General features: G+C 40.2%; 1 protein-coding gene across 16 annotated transcripts in view; it reads right to left on the minus strand.

Annotated features, from left to right (window-relative positions):
• NFIA (nuclear factor I A) overlaps positions 1-17,267 on the minus strand; it is a 607,688-nt gene that overhangs the window by 93,775 nt on the left and 496,646 nt on the right. For all 16 annotated transcript variants that reach the window (XM_045386128.3, XM_074005410.1, XM_065521609.2 and 13 more), the window contains one exon: positions 12,891-13,018. In XM_045386128.3, coding sequence (XP_045242063.1) covers positions 12,891-13,018 — 128 coding nt within the window. The remainder of the gene's footprint in view (positions 1-12,890; positions 13,019-17,267) is intronic.

Here is a 17,267-nt window from a genome sequence, read left to right on the forward strand (position 1 = left end):
CTCTCAAATGACAATTGCCACCAACCTGGCCCTTGGGTGTGAAAGACAACCAAATAAGGGTACTGGGTGAAAGTTATTTACTGAATTGCTCCTTCAAGGAAGAATTTATCTATGTCTATAGCTTTTGTCAACTTAAGACAACTATCAAGTAGGCCAAGTGGCAGATAATGACATTTCTGATGAATTATATCTCTGCAAAAGTCTTTGAATGTGTGGCCAGGGCAAAAAGTTATGTGACCCAATATAATAAATGTGTGTCACAAATTTTGTTTTTTTATTCTAAACTAAAGGTATGTTAAGGTTTCAACGCTGATAGACAAACTCATCAAAACATCAAGCACATCAAAAAAAGAGAAATTGCTAGTTAAGTCTTTTGAGGATAAGATTTCTGAAGGAAAAAAAAAAATCCACTGGAAGAAAGAACTCTTAAAATTAGAAGCAGGTGTCAGCACCATGAAGTGATAAATATCAAAGAATAACTGGCCCTGAAAAGCATTCTTAAGCATCCCATACTACTTTTAAGGCTTACACGTGGATTTTGACATTCGAACATGAAGTGTTGCTTATATAAGTCCCTAAAGAGTGTTAAGACATGAGGGGTGTTGGGCCGGGCGCGGTGGCTCACACCTGTAATCCCAGCACTTTGGGAGGCCGAGGCGGGTGGATCACGAGGTCAGGAGATCGAGACCATCTTGGCTAACACGGTGAAACCTCGTCTCTACTAAAAGTACAAAAAACTAGCCGGGCGCGGTGGCGGGCGCCTATAGTCCCAGCTACTCGGGAGGCTGAGGCAGGAGAATGGCTTAAACCCGGGAGGCGGAGCTTGCAGTGAGCTGAGATCCGGCCACTGCACTCCAGCCTGGGCGACAGAGCGAGACTCTGTCTCCAAAAAAAAAAAAAAAAAAAAAAAAAAAAAAAAAAAAAAAGACATAAGGGGTGTTGTACAGCCATTTTGATAAATGCTGTCTTCCGCTGCGTTCATGAAATGGCTGAAAGGCAGATGGCAAATTCTGACTGGCATTAAGTCATAAGTAATCATGATACCCTAGAATTCACTAATCTTGGAAGCTAATCATAGTTAAGTGATTTCTGGGTGGGGCTAGCTAACATGGCAGAATAATCTGGTGCTACAGAAGACCCTTCAGATTAGAAATGGATATTGAGTTGCCATTCCTTGAATTTCTAATGACGTGAGTGCACTTCCAGCTACACAAATGAAAACTTTAAACTACCTCTCATTACATACAAAGTAGACGATCCCTAGAGACTGGAATGTTTCTTCAAAATGAAGAACAAGATGCTTGGACCACAGTAAATCATCTAAGTGTGGGAGTATTGTCTGAATAAATACCGAACATTCACAGCTGTCTGGAAAGCCAGTTCCCCACAGTGGGCTGAGCATGCTGGACCACAGCAAGAGTTTTTCGCTTGAAAAAGGTCAGAGAATCAAGAACCAAAGTAACGCTGTATTTAAAAAACCCAAAGGTTTCAGGGGGGTTTTAATTGTTAAGAAAGGGAGGTCAGTGATACTTTACTCTGAAGAAGGAAGCCAATTAATTGCATTAATATTTAATGGGTTTTGCCATTCTACCTCAGGTTAATTTTTCAAGTTTAACAGATGCTTCGAAATAAAGCGACGTTTTATTCCAGAAGTTTTCTTCCACTTGAGATATACTTTGTGTATCAGTGCTGGAGACAGCCCTCTTCATTTCACTACTTGGTGTGCCGTTCAGGAATCCATCAGGAAATAGTTCCTGATTCACTCTGTCGACGTGAGCATTTCTCGTAATCTTCTAGGATGTAATTCACCCAGCATTTCAAAATGGGTGCCATGTCTCTGATTAATTGATGAGTTTATGATGTATCTAAAATCCTTGGATGGACAGAGCTGGATAAATAGGCATTATTGTAATCCTCTGCTGAGCAGAAAGCAATTGGGATGTGCACAGCCTCATGAGAAACTGCTGCACAGCAGCGTGCTGCACACACTATTGATTGACTCCTGGGATTCGCACGGACCAAGGACTTCTTTCTTCCCTCTCTCCCCAATTCCCCATGTAAAAGCCTCTTATTCCGGGGTGTTAAAAAAACTACTTCATTAGAAACATTGATGGCCAAAACCCACAGAACTTTATTTCCATATAAACTGATGGTGCTGTATTTGGTTATTTCACATTTAAAGAGAATCATCAGTATGTAGGAAAAATATAAGACCCTATGAGAGAGGGAAATAAGTCTGCAAACAGTAATATTAGTGGTATCACTTTTTTTTTTGCAAATTAAATGAATGTGTATGTACACACACATATATATTTATATGTGTATGTATGCATAGAGCTTAGAACAATGGCCCATAGTAAGTGCTCAATAAACATCAGTTATTGCTATTACTTATAAAACACTTATATATTTAAAATGTCAGCAGCAGTGACAAAATACAAGCCAATTTATATTTATTATTAATCAACTTGTCTTGAGTCTATAAAATAGCTACATTGTGTTCATACAATAGAGCTGAGGAAGTAAGATCACTAAAGTATTTTCATCTTTATATCTGTGGTTAAAACTACCTTCAATTTAAGTTCTATAAATATTTAAATAATGCTAGATATAGGAAAACACAGTATACTCTTAGGTAAGTCTGACCTATTATCTATCTATTGATGATCGATCTATCTGTCTTTATTCTCTTTCTTTTCTCCTCTTCCAACTATACTTTCTGGTTATTTTACCCTCTGGTGAATTTAATCTCCATTCAGATTAATTTTGTTCCCTCTAAGTAAATTATTTGCTTGTATTCTACCCAATTTATTATCTACAAACCCCTGTTTCAGGCAGGGAAGATTTGGGTCCATGAGTATAGAATGATAAACTGTATTTTTGTGCATGCACTTCTTGAGGACTTCCTAGTATGTCAGCTCTCTAGGTGCTTCTTAGAGATGCAGTAAGATTAGACTCTTGGTATTATGAAAGTAAGGAAACGGGCCGGTATTCACTGCTGCTCCTTTAATGATGAAATGGCTGATGCACCGGCTATTTCAAGCAGGCACAGCAGAGGACTGTGGTCTAAGTCACTGACTAAACTCCTCACCCATATGAAGCTTGCTGTACTCTACTTCTTATATATTGCAGCCATCGGGTACTTATTCAACCAGTTACCCTTCCTTCCTTCACTGGGCTGTAAGCTCTTTCAAGGCAAGTTCTGTTTTGCTTATTTTCATATTTCTTCTATCATTTTTGTGCAGTGCTTTGCATATAATAGATGCAGAGGTATAAAATATATTATCAAATAAATTTCACAGTACCTTAAATTCATAAAGTTTAGGATTTTCAAAGTACCCCCTAAAAAGGATATACAGTATTTCTTTACAGCATTTTGATTTATTAAATATACTTTGCATATATTAAAAATATGTATAGTACCCTGCACAATACTTTTACACACAGCTGATGCTTAATAAATGGTAGCTCTTGTTCTTAACATCTCATTTGATCTTTCCAAAGCTATGAGTTAGGAAGGCAAAGCTGTTTTATTGTCCTCAATGTCTACCTAAGAGGAAATGAAAATTCAGAGAAGTAGTTTGCTACAATTCTCAGGCTTGCTCATGGCAGAATGCGAGAATGACTAATTTTTAAAATTCTTAATTTGTACTTTTTCCTCTTTATAATACATTCGATTTCTCATTTATCATCTCCCTCCCCAGTAAGCCTATGAAGACTGCTGTGGCTGGAATGAAATATGATTTAATGTTCCTCCTTACAGTATGCGCCACCCAAGCCATACCATGAGTTGGCCACCTGAGCCATGGGGGCTGTACTGAGGATGGTGACAGGCACAGGGAGGAGGATTTCACATATAAACCTAATGTATACACTGCATCTCCTTCTTCCTCCCCTTCTAGAATATTTACACAGCTTCATTTTCAAACATGAAATTAAAAATTTGGAGATTTGGGTAATTTATTTATTCAGACAAGACCAGCTGAAATGCAGCATCTGTTTTCCTGAGAGCTTCTGCATTCACAAAATTGTACATCTGGGTTCTCTGATGCAAGTGGAGCAACGCTCATTCGTTCGACAAACGCATACATCACTCTGCTTCTGAGCGCTTGCTCATACTCGAAGGACAAAGTGAAACGTGTGTGATCTCCATCTTATTACTTACTTATTTATTAAACAAATATTGATTGATGGCTACTAAGTCGCCAGGTACTAGAGGCTTCAGGAATCCAAACAATTTTTTGGATTATGCTTTATCATATATGTATATAACACATACACAGAGTATATGTGTGTGTCTGTGTGTGTGAGAAGAATATTTCTTTTCCTCTAATAGGTAACCTTTTGGACTCCAATTACAAGGAACTGTTTTAGGCCCTTTTCTGACATTAAGAAAAAAATCGCCTTGATAAAGAAGGCAAGGGATTTTTGAAGGGTGGGTACAGTGCTCATTTTGTAATACAGCTTTCCTGTCATAACCCTTATTTGGGTGAAATTTCTCTGATAAAGAAGGGTTCATAAAGAAGAGGCCCATTGTTACTGTACCAATGTCCCCTGGTATACCAGACTCTAATGAGCAGGTGCCGATATGAGAAGAGATCACAGAAGAGGATGTGGTCCCAGATGATGCTTTCCTACTGCTCCATAAATGCAGAAGAAAAGCCAAGACATCGATCCCATGGCAATGTTCTGTAGCAGTGACTATTCCTCCTCCAGCAGGAGATGATGGGAGATTTAATCATTTTCTCTAATATATGCTAGTGCAGTGGAGTGTCCATGATCAATGCACTATTGTTACCAGTCGCTGCCTTTTTACTGGCACTGATAATGGGGTTTCCTCTGTGTCTCAGCTAGAAGTCTAAGTTGGTAGACTTCCTCCACTCTTACAATTGATAAATGACTGTTGGCAGTCAAATTAGGACCAGCAGAGTTGGGAATCCAAGTGAACCTAATATGTGATATTTAAAATTACAATGACTAACGTAAGTTTGCAAAATTCAACTATGCTGCCAGTAGTTGTGACACTGGCCCCTAGTTCTGAATGTCCTAGGTTGCTGACTGACCAGATGTTGACTGAAACATTCTTTGACAGATGCCTTTAAACAATTTTTTAAAACTATGTTTCTTAATAATTGTGATAGGAACAGAGAACATGTTATTAAAGTACTTAATTTTTTTTTTTTTTTGAGATGGGAGTTTTGTTCTTGTTGCCCAGACTGGAGTGCAATGGCACAATCCTGATTCACTGCAACCTCTGCCTCCTGGGTTCAAGTGATTCTCCTGCCTCAGCCTTCCTAGTAGCTGGGATTACATGAGGGCGCCACCATGGCCAGCTAATTTTTGTGTTTTTAGCAGAGATGGGGTTTCACCATGTTGGCCAGGCAGGTCTCACACTCCTGACCTCAAGTGATCTGCCCACCTCGGCCTCCCAAAGTGCTGGGATTACAGGCATGAGCTACTGTGCCTGGCTTGCCTGGCTTAAAGTACTTAATTTTGACCTTCAAAAATGAGAACAGCTTACTCTTTGTGGAGAAATGTATCTCTAAAAGTATTTATAAAAATACAACTAAGTTTACTACTTAACAAATTTGACTTCAAAACTTTAACTGAACTGTTTTGAAACTTCCAGCATTTTGGTGGATGTAACTGTGTCTGTTAATTGTTTTACAATCCCAGTATAATTGAAGGCATTTGGAATTTTGAATGTTTTTCTACAGGAGAAAATGTAAGTAGCCTCTTATGCATATATTTAAAACACAGTACTGAACTTCAGTGAAAAGTATTATAATTTCATGTTTTTTCACAATAAAAAAATTTGCTTTACTTTTCAGGTCTGCCAAAACTTACTGATATGTCGGTACTTAATGCAGATGTGGTCTCCAATCTGCATGTGGTGCAACGCAGTCATCCATGCAGCCCACTGGACCCCTGGTATAAATCGTTAACTTTGGGGACAAATATAACCTGAGAAAGGTTCACAGAACAGTCACCGAGCTGTCTTTCAACTTAGGAAGAAGACTTAAATTTATATATACTAACAATCAAAAGACTAAGAGACAAGTCTCACTTTCAAGTGAGACATGAACATTTCTCAGTCTGATGCCATCTAAATCCAGTTTAACTGCCACCTTTTAAGAAAACTGTCCCTTATTCTCTAGGCAGATTTAACAGCTCTCTTCTTTTACTCCTGTGACACTTAACCCTGTCTGCTTTCAACTACCCTCAGCTGGGTAAGCCTGGCTGCCCCAATAATCCCAATGATGGTATTTCACGTGATTAGAGAATATTAACTTTCACAAAGGACTTTTGACTTCATTACCTCATCTGTCATAACTTTGTGACAGAGACGGAGCAGAAGGAAAAGTTCCCACCTTACAGGTAGTGACTGACACGAGGAAATTCGGAGGTTTGCCCTTGGAGACAGGGACTTGCTGGAATCCTCTCTGTATCTAATCTAGTATACTGCATACTGTCAGCACTTAATAAGGATTCAACAACTTGGCTTGACTTTAATGATAATGATTAGATGACCAGTCATTCCTTTTCATGCAGCAGGCCCTAAACTGGAGGAATATGAGACAGAGAAAGAGACAAGAGAATTGTTTTTCTGATAGTGAGGTATCTAGAGTCACCCAGAATCCAATCTTCTCTAATCTGTTTGAAAATAGGCTAGAATTCTACCTACCTAGACTTGTTTTAAAGAAAACCTACTGTAACAGAGACAGAAAGTTGAGGAGCATGACATTTAAAGTTAAGGTGGCTTCCAGAGAAGTACTGAGTGGGGAGAACCCACCTAAAGGACAAAAAAGCAGCCTAAATCAGTGCTTTGCAAACCGTAACACACATAAGCATCACCAGGAGATCTTGTTAAAATTCTGTTGGTCTAGGCGGGGCCTGAGATTCTGTTTTTCTGTTTCTTTCTCTTTTCTTTTGGGACAGGGTCTCACTCTATTGCTCAGGCTGGAGTGCAATGGCACAATCATAGCTCACTGTAACCTGGAGTTCCTGGGCTCAAGCAAGGCTCCTGCCTCAGCCTCCCAAGTAGCTAGGACGACAGGCACATGCCACTATGCGTTGCTAATTTTAAAAATGTTTTTGCAGAGACAGGGTCCTGCTGTGTTACTTAGGCTGATCTCAAGCTCCTGGCCTCAAGCAATCCTCCCACCTTGGGCCCTCAAAGTGCTGGGATTATGGTGTAAGCCACCACGCCTGGCCAGGGTTCTCTATTTTTAGTAAACCCCAGGTGATGCCATGTTGCAGGTCCTCAGACCACACTTTAATAGCAAGGGTCTGAAGTGTCTCATATGGGTTCTCCTTACACTTGGATAAGAGAAAATTTGGTATGGAAATCTGAATTTTTCACAGGTAAGTCAGGGAGGTTGTCTATACTACATAAAATGTTCTACAAAGAATTCACTATTGAGATTCTTAATATAGAGCTAATACTAAACAACGAACTTAAAAATAATACAGAATTATTTTTTATTTTATTTTTTAAAAGGTTTGATTCACTTAAAGGAACACACTTTCAGGTGAGGGATACTTGTAATAAAGTCAATGCACTGCTGCTCATCAATGGGGTCCTTGGCTGAGCCTAAGCAATTGTTCTGCTTACGAATTGCTAGTAATTGGATTTGACTGAAAGCCTGCAAATTGAAAAATGTAGTAAACACCAATTCTGAGAGTATTCTTGGTAGCAAATTCTGCTTTCAAGTTTATTGAAAGCACCCCAGATTCTCTGCTTTATCGCTTCATTCATTCAATCAATATTTATTGAATACCTATTATGTGCTAGACACTGTTATGGATGTTAGAGATACAACAATGGAAAAGACAGACTAAGTCCCACTGTTCATGGAGTATATATCCTAGAGATAGAAAACAGACAATAATAGCAGAGAGATGCCCTGGTGTGGTGGGCTCACACCAGTAATCCCAGCACTCTGGGAGGCTGAGGCAGGAGGATCTCTTGAGGCCAGGAGTTTGAGACTAGCCTGGCCAATAGGATGAAACCCCGTCTCTACTAAAAATACAAAAATTAGCCAGGCATGGTGGTGTGCACTTGTAGTCCCACCTGCTCAGGAGGCTGAGGCAACAGAATCACCTGAACCCGGGAGGTGGAGTTTGCAACGAGCTGAGATCGCGCCACTGCACTCCAGCCTGGGCGACAAGGTGAGACTCTGTCTCAGAAGAAAAAAAAAAAAAAATAGTAGATGCAGATGTAAAGCAAGCAAAATAGGGTTATGAGTTATAGGATGATGGAGGGAGGGTCAGCAGCTATTTTAGATCACTGAGGGCCTGTCTGATGAGCTACTATTTGAACAAAGACCTAACTGCTGAGGGTTATTTGATTTTATAAATGAAAATGATAGTTTACTTTGTTAAAAGTTAATACTCTTTGCTTATATATTGTGTCCTATGTATATTTAATAACCTATATTTCTTCTCTTGATTAAGTTGTATGACAAGGCTTTGGGATAAGGAAAATCGATTATTTTTCAGGTCTCTCTGATGAGTTATTTATTGTTTCTTATTTTTATATATATATATATATATATATTTTTTTTTTTTTTTTTTTTTTTTTTTTTTTTTGACAGAGTTTCACTCTTGTTACCCAGGCTGAGTGCAATGGCACGATCTCAGCTCACCGCAACCTCCACCTCCTGGGTTCAAGCAATTCTCCCACCTCAGCCTCCCAAGTAGCTGAGATTACAGGCATGCAGCACCACACCCGGCTAATTTTGTATTTTTGGTAGAGATGGGGTTTCTCCATGTTGATCAGGCTGGTCTCAAACTCCCAACCTCAGGTGAACCGTCCACCTTGGCTTCCCAAAGTGCTGGGATTACAGGCGTGAGCCATCATGCCCGGTCTTATAACGTTTTAACTGAAGTACCAGTCCAGGACATGAGACCCTAAAATGCTGCTCTAATTGTTTATGGTAAAAGAGGTTATTGAGCATAGAAGATAGACTATGAAGTCAGATTTGCTTCACATATGGATTTTGGATCCACAGATTTACTATCTGTGTGGGCTTGGGCAAGTCATGTGACCTTTTATGAGTCTCAGTTTTTATCTCTATAGAGGTAGGATCATTATATCTTGCATATTTTAAAGGAGGTTAATTTTTTAAAAACCTGGTATACAGTAGGTACTCAATCATCACTAGAATTTTTCCACACATTTGAAAGCAACATGCAGAGTCTGACCCAATGTGGGCGCTGTCTATTGGTTTCCTTCCTGTTTATCTGCATTATCAATTTCTCGGTAATTCTTCATTTGTACAGATAAACAAGAGTTGATGGTATGCCCATTTGTGCTTGATAGAATTTCACAGGACTCGTTTCATCAATTCACGATTTGCTTTAAAGTTTCGTATCTAACCCAGGTTTGAGATAACTGGGAAGTGAAACTAAGTACGAGGGACAAATGCAGCATTGTTAGAGAAGCAAAAGTCATTCTGAAGTTGTCTGATGTTTTTAAACTAACATCATCTTTAATCTCCTATGCCCTTCTTCCCAGATAATAAGAGCTGTGCACTAAAAGTGCTGAGATAAACTAATGGGGAACTGGATACTACAAAAGACATTTGAAAGGGCCCATGTAATTTACTGCATGTCTGGTTTGTTTTACTTTCCATAATCTTCCTGTTGCTCTAGGAAATTTGTCTCTTCTGGCAACCTTTGGCCCTCTTTTGGCCAGGGAGTCCTGAAAAAGCATCTGAAGGCAGGTAAATGGATACCAAAGCGTTCTGAGTGAGGAGCAGGTACAGGCCTTGCTTCACATCTGAGGCATATACACAGTATCCTTAGTACTTGTGTGAGAGAATTATCCCAAATGTAGGAAACCAAGAAACTGCCCGTACATTCAGATATACATAACTCCCAACATATTTCTGAAAGTAATTTACATGTGGACCACTAAAAGCCTCCTACTCAATTAACTGTACCCCTGGGGAAAAGCTATGCAGGCCTGCGTAAGTGTGGGAACAACATAAAGGTGTCCTCTGTGCCAAAAAGGGGATTGGGCTTTATGGAAAATCCCCAAAAAGGACCATCTGGCAGCATAAATTATCCATTTTAAATGGCTGGTGTGAGTTAATGACACCAAAGTCACCATGAACATGTGCAACATCCTTCAGTTGAGTTTTAATGTCCCCTCAGGCCTTGTTGCAATTATGACTTTCTGCGCTGAGTATGGCCAAATGTACATTTATCCACTGTCCTCTATCACTCCCTCTAAACATATACCATGAAACTGCATTTTTCTGTAATGAAACGGGGATAGAGAACGGAGAGTCAGTCCAGGAATATAATTGTGAGGGATTCTCTAAGAATATATATATGTACACACACACACACACACACACACACACACACACACACACACACACACCCCTCTTACCAAAAAGGATTCAGCCATTAAACTTTAGTTGTTTAATGACTACAAAGGATTCAGGTATTCAAATGTTAAAATTTATGATCGTTTGAATCATAATGTACAGATAGGAATAGGAATTGCTCTGAATAAGAGTCGCTAGGTCAAAATACTCTATAATAATCAATCAACCTCTACAGCCCCCAATGTACACAGAGGAAGTAAATGTAAGGACCTAGAGCTCAGCCTTATGATGGGGGAGCTCTGAGTACCTCAACCTAATAAAGCAGCTTCAATATGCGCAAAAATGCATCTACACGATAATCAAGCACAAATGTACCAAACCTGTATGTTTAATTCTGATTTTCACTGAAGCAGGTAAATTGGCTAGGGCTCTAATTAGCCTTTGAAAAAGGGTTCAAAGAAGTTTTACATCTTTTAATTTTTTAATAGCACATACACTTTTCATCGGCACCATACAGAGGTCACGCTGACGATGCAGGTAGTGGCAGTGAGAGTCAGCACTTTCCTGCTCATTTAGGACTGGGACTATTTCTTAGGCACTTCAGGCGAACTGATGTGAACACAAATGCGGAGAAAAGATGATGTGTGACCTTCATAGAAGAACCACCACACCTTGAGTGCTGTGGTTGGTACTAATTGGAAACAGAAGGCACGGAAGACTAACACCACCATCTCCGTGCTTCCCGTATCACCGTATAATGATCTGCTTATGTGTTCGTTTCCCACCTCTGATTGTGAATTCCTTGAGAGCAGGGGCCATAACCTTCCCATCTATCCTTGAGTTCCCAGAACCTGGAATAGTGCTTCATATAGAGAAAGTCCCCAGTGAAGACTATCCAATGAGTGAATGAATGAGAGACTACGCAGAAGCAAAGCAACGAGACGTTTCTGCATTTTAATAGCAGGGGCAAGATAAAAGACACAGCCAATGGGCCTGAGGTGTTTTTGTTTTGTGTTTAATTATGATACAGTAAAATTAACTTGAGCAGGGAGGTATGTACTTCTGTGAATGTTAATGCTTGTCTAGATTACTGTCACCACCACAATCAGGATGCAGAATGGTTCTATCGCCCCAGCGTTTTCCCTGTGCTACACCTTCAGAGTCACATCCCCTGAGCATTGTCTTTTGAAAAAAATATTCAGGGAGGAGACAAGGGAGCTAAGATTTGTAGATGAAGAGGTTGGTTCAGAAATTTTCTTGGTGTTCGTCTGTACTTGCAGGGAATTACTCTGAAGCAAAGGCTGGGAAGGATGGCCAGAGAACAATTTTTTCATGCTTACTTTATGATAGGCAGTAGCTATGCTAGGAAATAGCTATTAGTACTGTCAGATTATAAAAAGGGAGACACAGGCTCAGAGAGGCTAGGTAACTTGCCCACAATCACACAGTCAGCAGGAGTTGAAGCCAGGTTGACACTCCAGCTGTCTGATTTCAAGGCACATACTCTATCCTTTATACCCATATTCAGGAAGTCATTGGAGAAGATTCCCTCTAACCCACATGTTAGACATCGGTAAGGGTTTCAAAAAGTTTTTGCGATCAGATTTATTCATATTACTCCCAAGACTCCAGAGCCAAGATTAGACTACCCCAGGAGATTAGACCAGCAGTCATCATTTGTTTAGTTTAGTACAGATGAGAATAAAGAGAGTTGTTCCATTTAAACAGAAAAACAATCATGATGATATCCAGTAATAGGAAAAATACTGCAAAGTGTCCTTATCATATAGAAATCTGAGTCTAAACTGTAGGGCAAGGAACCCATTCTTCTTTCGAATGTTACCAATCCTGCTGAAAAAGTTGGCAGATTTTTATTAGGATGAAAAGATAATTTTTAAAACTAAACCAAAAGAGAGTATAAACACAAAAACAATTGGGAGGACTAGGTGGGTGAATCACAAGGTCAGGAGTTCGAGACCAGCCTGGCCAACATGGTGAAAACCCATCTCTATTAAAAATACAAAAATCGACCAGCTTGGCCTACATGGTGAAACCCCATCTCTAATAAAAATACAAAAAATTAGCCGGGTGTGGTGGCGGGTGCCTGTAATCCCAGCTACTTGGGAGGCTGAGGCAGGAGAATTGCTTGAACCAGGGAGAAGGAGGTTGCAGTGAGCCAAGATCATGCCACTGCACTCCAGCCCGGGTGACAGGGAGAGACTCCGTCTCAAAAAAAAAAAAAAAAAACCAAAGCAAACCAAAAAAACCCAAAAGCAGATCAAATGCTGAATTGTGGTGTAGGAGAAAATATGTAAGAGTAGAAAATCATACACCATCTCACCAGTCTTGCATTTCAGTTGAATTACTACCGCTTTGCACAGCCATCCTTTTATGAATGTGGCAACTGGATTACAATACAAACAAGTGTTCATCCTGAAAAACTGAACTACCTTGAGCTTGCTTTCTTCACTTTTATGCATGGCATGGGAACCCACCCGTATTTTCAGTTTCGCAGTGTTAGCCACATGCCCGTGCCCCCACTCTGCTTACCTGGCTCCACTTCATGCCATCCACTCGACTGGCTGCCACTTCCTGGGGAGCGCCCTTGGCCTGTATAAAATGGCTCCTCACCAGGACTGTCCATTTCATCCTCCACAGACTTGAGGCGCTTTGTGGAGCTGAAATAACAAATGGGTGCATGTTTAAAAGCAATTGAAACCACCTTTCTCTTGGACACTGCACCTCTGGTTGAAAGAAAGCCAAGGGAGGAAGCAACTGGGCGACTTAGCATAGTTCTAGGACTCCTTTTAAACTTCTGTTCAGTCTGGTGAGTCACTGGATGTAGAACGAAGTCTTGGGTCTGTGTTGTTCCAAGTGTCTGAGTTTGATTTTTTATTGTCAATCAAGTTGCCGCTGCTGCCACATCTTGTTCCCGTTTCCTTTGAGGAATGACTGGCTGGCTCTAGCTTCTGTCTCCACCTGGAAGTGTTGGGAGTAAAGCCACATATTTCCTATCTCTGCAGGTGGTGGCTGGGGCCTGGCCATCGGCAATGAACCTGGGCATCAATTTAATCCCCGCTGGAACCCCAGAAAGGGTAAGAAGCAGGGCTCATGATCCTTCAAGAAAAGCTTGGATTGGGCTGGGCATGGTGGCTCAAGCCTGTAATCTCAGGACTTTAGGAGGCCGAGGCAGGCTGATCACACTTGAGGCCAGGAGTTTGAGATCATCCTGGCCAACATGGTGAAATCCTATCTCTACTAAAAATGCAAAAATTAGCCAGGCGTGGTGGCAGGCACCTGTAATCCCAGCTACTTGGGAGATTGAGGCAGGAGAAGTGCTTGAATCCAGAGGTGGAGGTTACCGTGAGCTGAGATCGCGCCACTGCACTCAAGCCTGGGGAACAGAGTAAGACTCTGTCTCAAAAAAAAAAAAAAAAAAAGCAAAAAAAGAAAAGAAAAGAAAAAGAAAAGTTTGGATTGCCTTTTTTTTTTTCTTTTGCCACATTTTCCCATCTTCCACTTGGGAGTTGTTCATTCAAAAAAACATTTACTGCACAGCTAGTCCAGGTCCTGCTCTAAAAGCTAGAAATAAATCAGTGAACAAACAAATAAAAAGGAAGGAAGAAGGCGTGCATTGTCCCCTGAGAACAAGAGACATAAAAAAAGAGTGGCCCAATGACTTTTATATGCTTTCTCTATACAGAGATTATCAAAACAAAGTTTTATTCCATCAGGGTAGGGATTTTCGGTTTTTGGAGAGGTATGGTCAAGAAACTTCCAGAATATATCTCATTTTTTCCAGTTGAGGGACTGAATATTCTCCCCAGTTTGAGGCTTCAGGAGTGAAAACGTAATGAAATACTGCCTGTTGCTATGCTTGCTGTAGTTGTTTTAATTGAATGCTACAAAATCAGGAAGTTTGCAGGGGTGATAAAACTGTCTAATCTACCCATATTAGGATGAGTAGATTTCATACCTAGTGGGAACGCTTGTTGGGAAATTTCTTCTTCATGTTTCAGGGGACAGAATTTTTTGTATGTTTCATTCATGAAATACCTACTGTGCGCATCCTACATGCCAGGTGCTGTGCAAAGTGCTGAGATACAGAGATGAGTCAGACATGGAGACAGGCAAACAAAACTGTGCCAAAGAGAAATATAGGAGTTATGATGGAACCACACACAGGGTACAGTGGGTCACACAATGGAGAAAGTGATGAGTCAGGGGTTCGGGAAAGGCTTCCTGGAGGAAATGGCTCCTGAGCTATCTTCAAGAGTGTCAAGGAGACAGGGAAGAATGAAGGAAAGGGCAGAGGCAGGGCTGCTATTCAGCTGATGTACCACTCAGACAGCCATTTGGTATTAAAAATATTATCAATGGGCAAACTGTCATTGTCTCAAAGTCCATACATTTCTTCCAACCTTGCCTCTCCTTCTTTGTCCCAGACACCCTCACAGTCCGAAATCTAAAGGGTTAACGTCTTGCAGATCAGGAGGAGCATTCCAGGACCTAGCCAAAGACAGCCCTGCAAGCAGGGCAGTGTCTGTTCTAATTGGCATGCTCCTGTCACACAGGTTATCAGAGATGTCGAACATAACCCCCAGAAGGGAGGAGCCTATCAGGAAGAAGACACATCGTGAGTGAAGTGTGATATGTTCGGAGAACTGCCAGCTGTGTAGGATGGCTGAGGTGGGGAAGAAGGGACACAGCGAGTGAGAAGGGTGGAGGTTACAGAAGATACTGCATGTCTGGACTTTCTCCTATAAGCAATGTAGACTCCCCAAAATAGTCTAAACAGGGAATGACAGGGGAGTTATATTTTAGAAAAGTGACTTTGGTAACTGCGCAGATGATAGATTTAGAAAGGCAAAGGGGAAAACAGGAAAATAGAGCCTAGGGCAGGGAGACAGTTAAGCTATTGCAGCAATCTGAATGAAAGAATGAATGTGGAGGGCCAATTTATGGCAAGAAATTCTAATTATTAATGTTGGCATTCCAGTATTCTTAGCCATTAAGTTCTATTCTCATTAAAGCCAGACCACAGGAAAGCAACATAACTGTGCCATGCTAGCTTAGTACTCAAAGGAAATGCCTTTAATAGCTTATTTAATGTTCTTTGCTTGGCTTTCCTTGAAAGTTCAATGAAAAATAGCCACTGAAGAACTCTTCTATATTTTATGTAAAACTACATCTAACGGGAGTCCTTTATAAGAGGATATACACAGAGAATTCCTTACAAAACATAACCAGAAAAATATGGTCTCTTTGAACAAATTTATCTTGTTTCCTTTTATTAGAAATGCAAACTATATAACCCTCTTTGCCTTGGCAACCAGGAAGCTCAGGGTTAAACTTGAGGCATAACTCTTGGTTCAGGTTCCTGCTATAACAATTTTTTCCACATGGTTTCTGGCCTCTTTCTACATGTAACATTACCTGTTGTTTTAAAATTGAAAGCCACTTGAAATCATCTTGGAAATAGAAAGAATACATGTTAGAAAAAAATAAACATTTCTCTGAAGTACTCTGGCAAATAAAACGAGAAGCCTATATGTTCTGATGGGGCTGTAAGATCTTTAGGGAAAATTACTATATGCTTTTTAATCTCTAGTGCCTACCACAGTGTCTAGCTAACAGAAGATACTAAAAATCTGCTGAATTAGGCTATTGACTTAGAAACAGCCATACGAATACATGTGACATGGATTCATCCAAGTATCATAATTCAATTAGATCTAGCCCCAAAGGTCAACTCCATTGTCCATCATTCTCCCATTGTTGATACTTTTCTGAGTCTTTAAAGGTTTTGATTTCCTTGGCATTTTCTAACAAAATGCAAATATCCCAAGCCAGTATTATTGAAAGATTCTATAGTTATCAGCTGATGTCTTAGTTTGAAAGCAAGGACTTTCAGAAGTTGACAAAAGCTGGACATGGTGGCTCACACCTGTAATTCCAACACTTTGGGAGGCCAAGGCAGGAGGATCACTTGAGGCCACGAGTTCAGTGACCACCTTGGGCAACATAGTGACACCTTGTCTTTATGAAAAAAAAAATGTATTTAAAATCAGCCATGTGTGGTGGCAGATGCCTACAGTCCCAGCTACTTCAAAGGCTGAGGCAGGAGAATTGCTTGAGTTCAGGACTTCGAGGCTGCAGTGAGTTATGATCACTGCACTCACCCTGGGTAATAGAAAGAGACTGTCTCTATTGGAGAAAAAAAAGATAAACATCTGGAGGGTGTAGGTACAGCATGGAAAACAGGAAAAGATCAGGAATGAAGCAAGTTAGGAAGCACAGGTGGAGGCTTCCGAGACAAGTTTACTCTGACTTCACAAACTTTTGACAGCTGGTTTATCTTGATAAAGTTTTTTGGAATAAAAAATGTATTTTATCCCAATTTTTACACTGTTCTTTCTATGATTTTGAAGATGTTTACCCTGAAGGGGTACAGAACTTACAGTGAGTACCATTGCATCACATCTATCTACCTACCTATCTATCTATTGAAATGAATCAGTCATTGATTTTGTTTTCTTGCTCTTTCTAACACACTCATTCTATTTTCCCAGAAACACTTGAGGGAAGCAGGAAAGAATCTGTAAGATCTACACAAAAAGTGAGGATGAATATTTTCCTAAGGAGTGATGCACTATCTCTTCTTGTGTGTGGAATTTTTTCTCGTATTTCTAGCAATTATATCTAAAAAATAGGTAAAAGTATTACCTTAATTCCAAATATCTTAATTCCTACTGTGTGTAAGGCCTAGAAGTCTTACTTAGCATTCCTAAGACTGCGAAATGCCTTAACTTTCCTGAGTGTTCATAGGACCCTGAACTGAAAATTCCCACTTACTTCTCAGTCTCTACCAGTAGATTGTAAAGCCCCTCTTATTTGACTTGACACCCAGGGTGCCAAGGACGGTAT

Source organism: Macaca fascicularis, chromosome 1 (genome assembly GCF_037993035.2).
Source record: "Macaca fascicularis isolate 582-1 chromosome 1, T2T-MFA8v1.1".
NCBI lineage: Eukaryota > Metazoa > Chordata > Mammalia > Primates > Cercopithecidae > Macaca > Macaca fascicularis.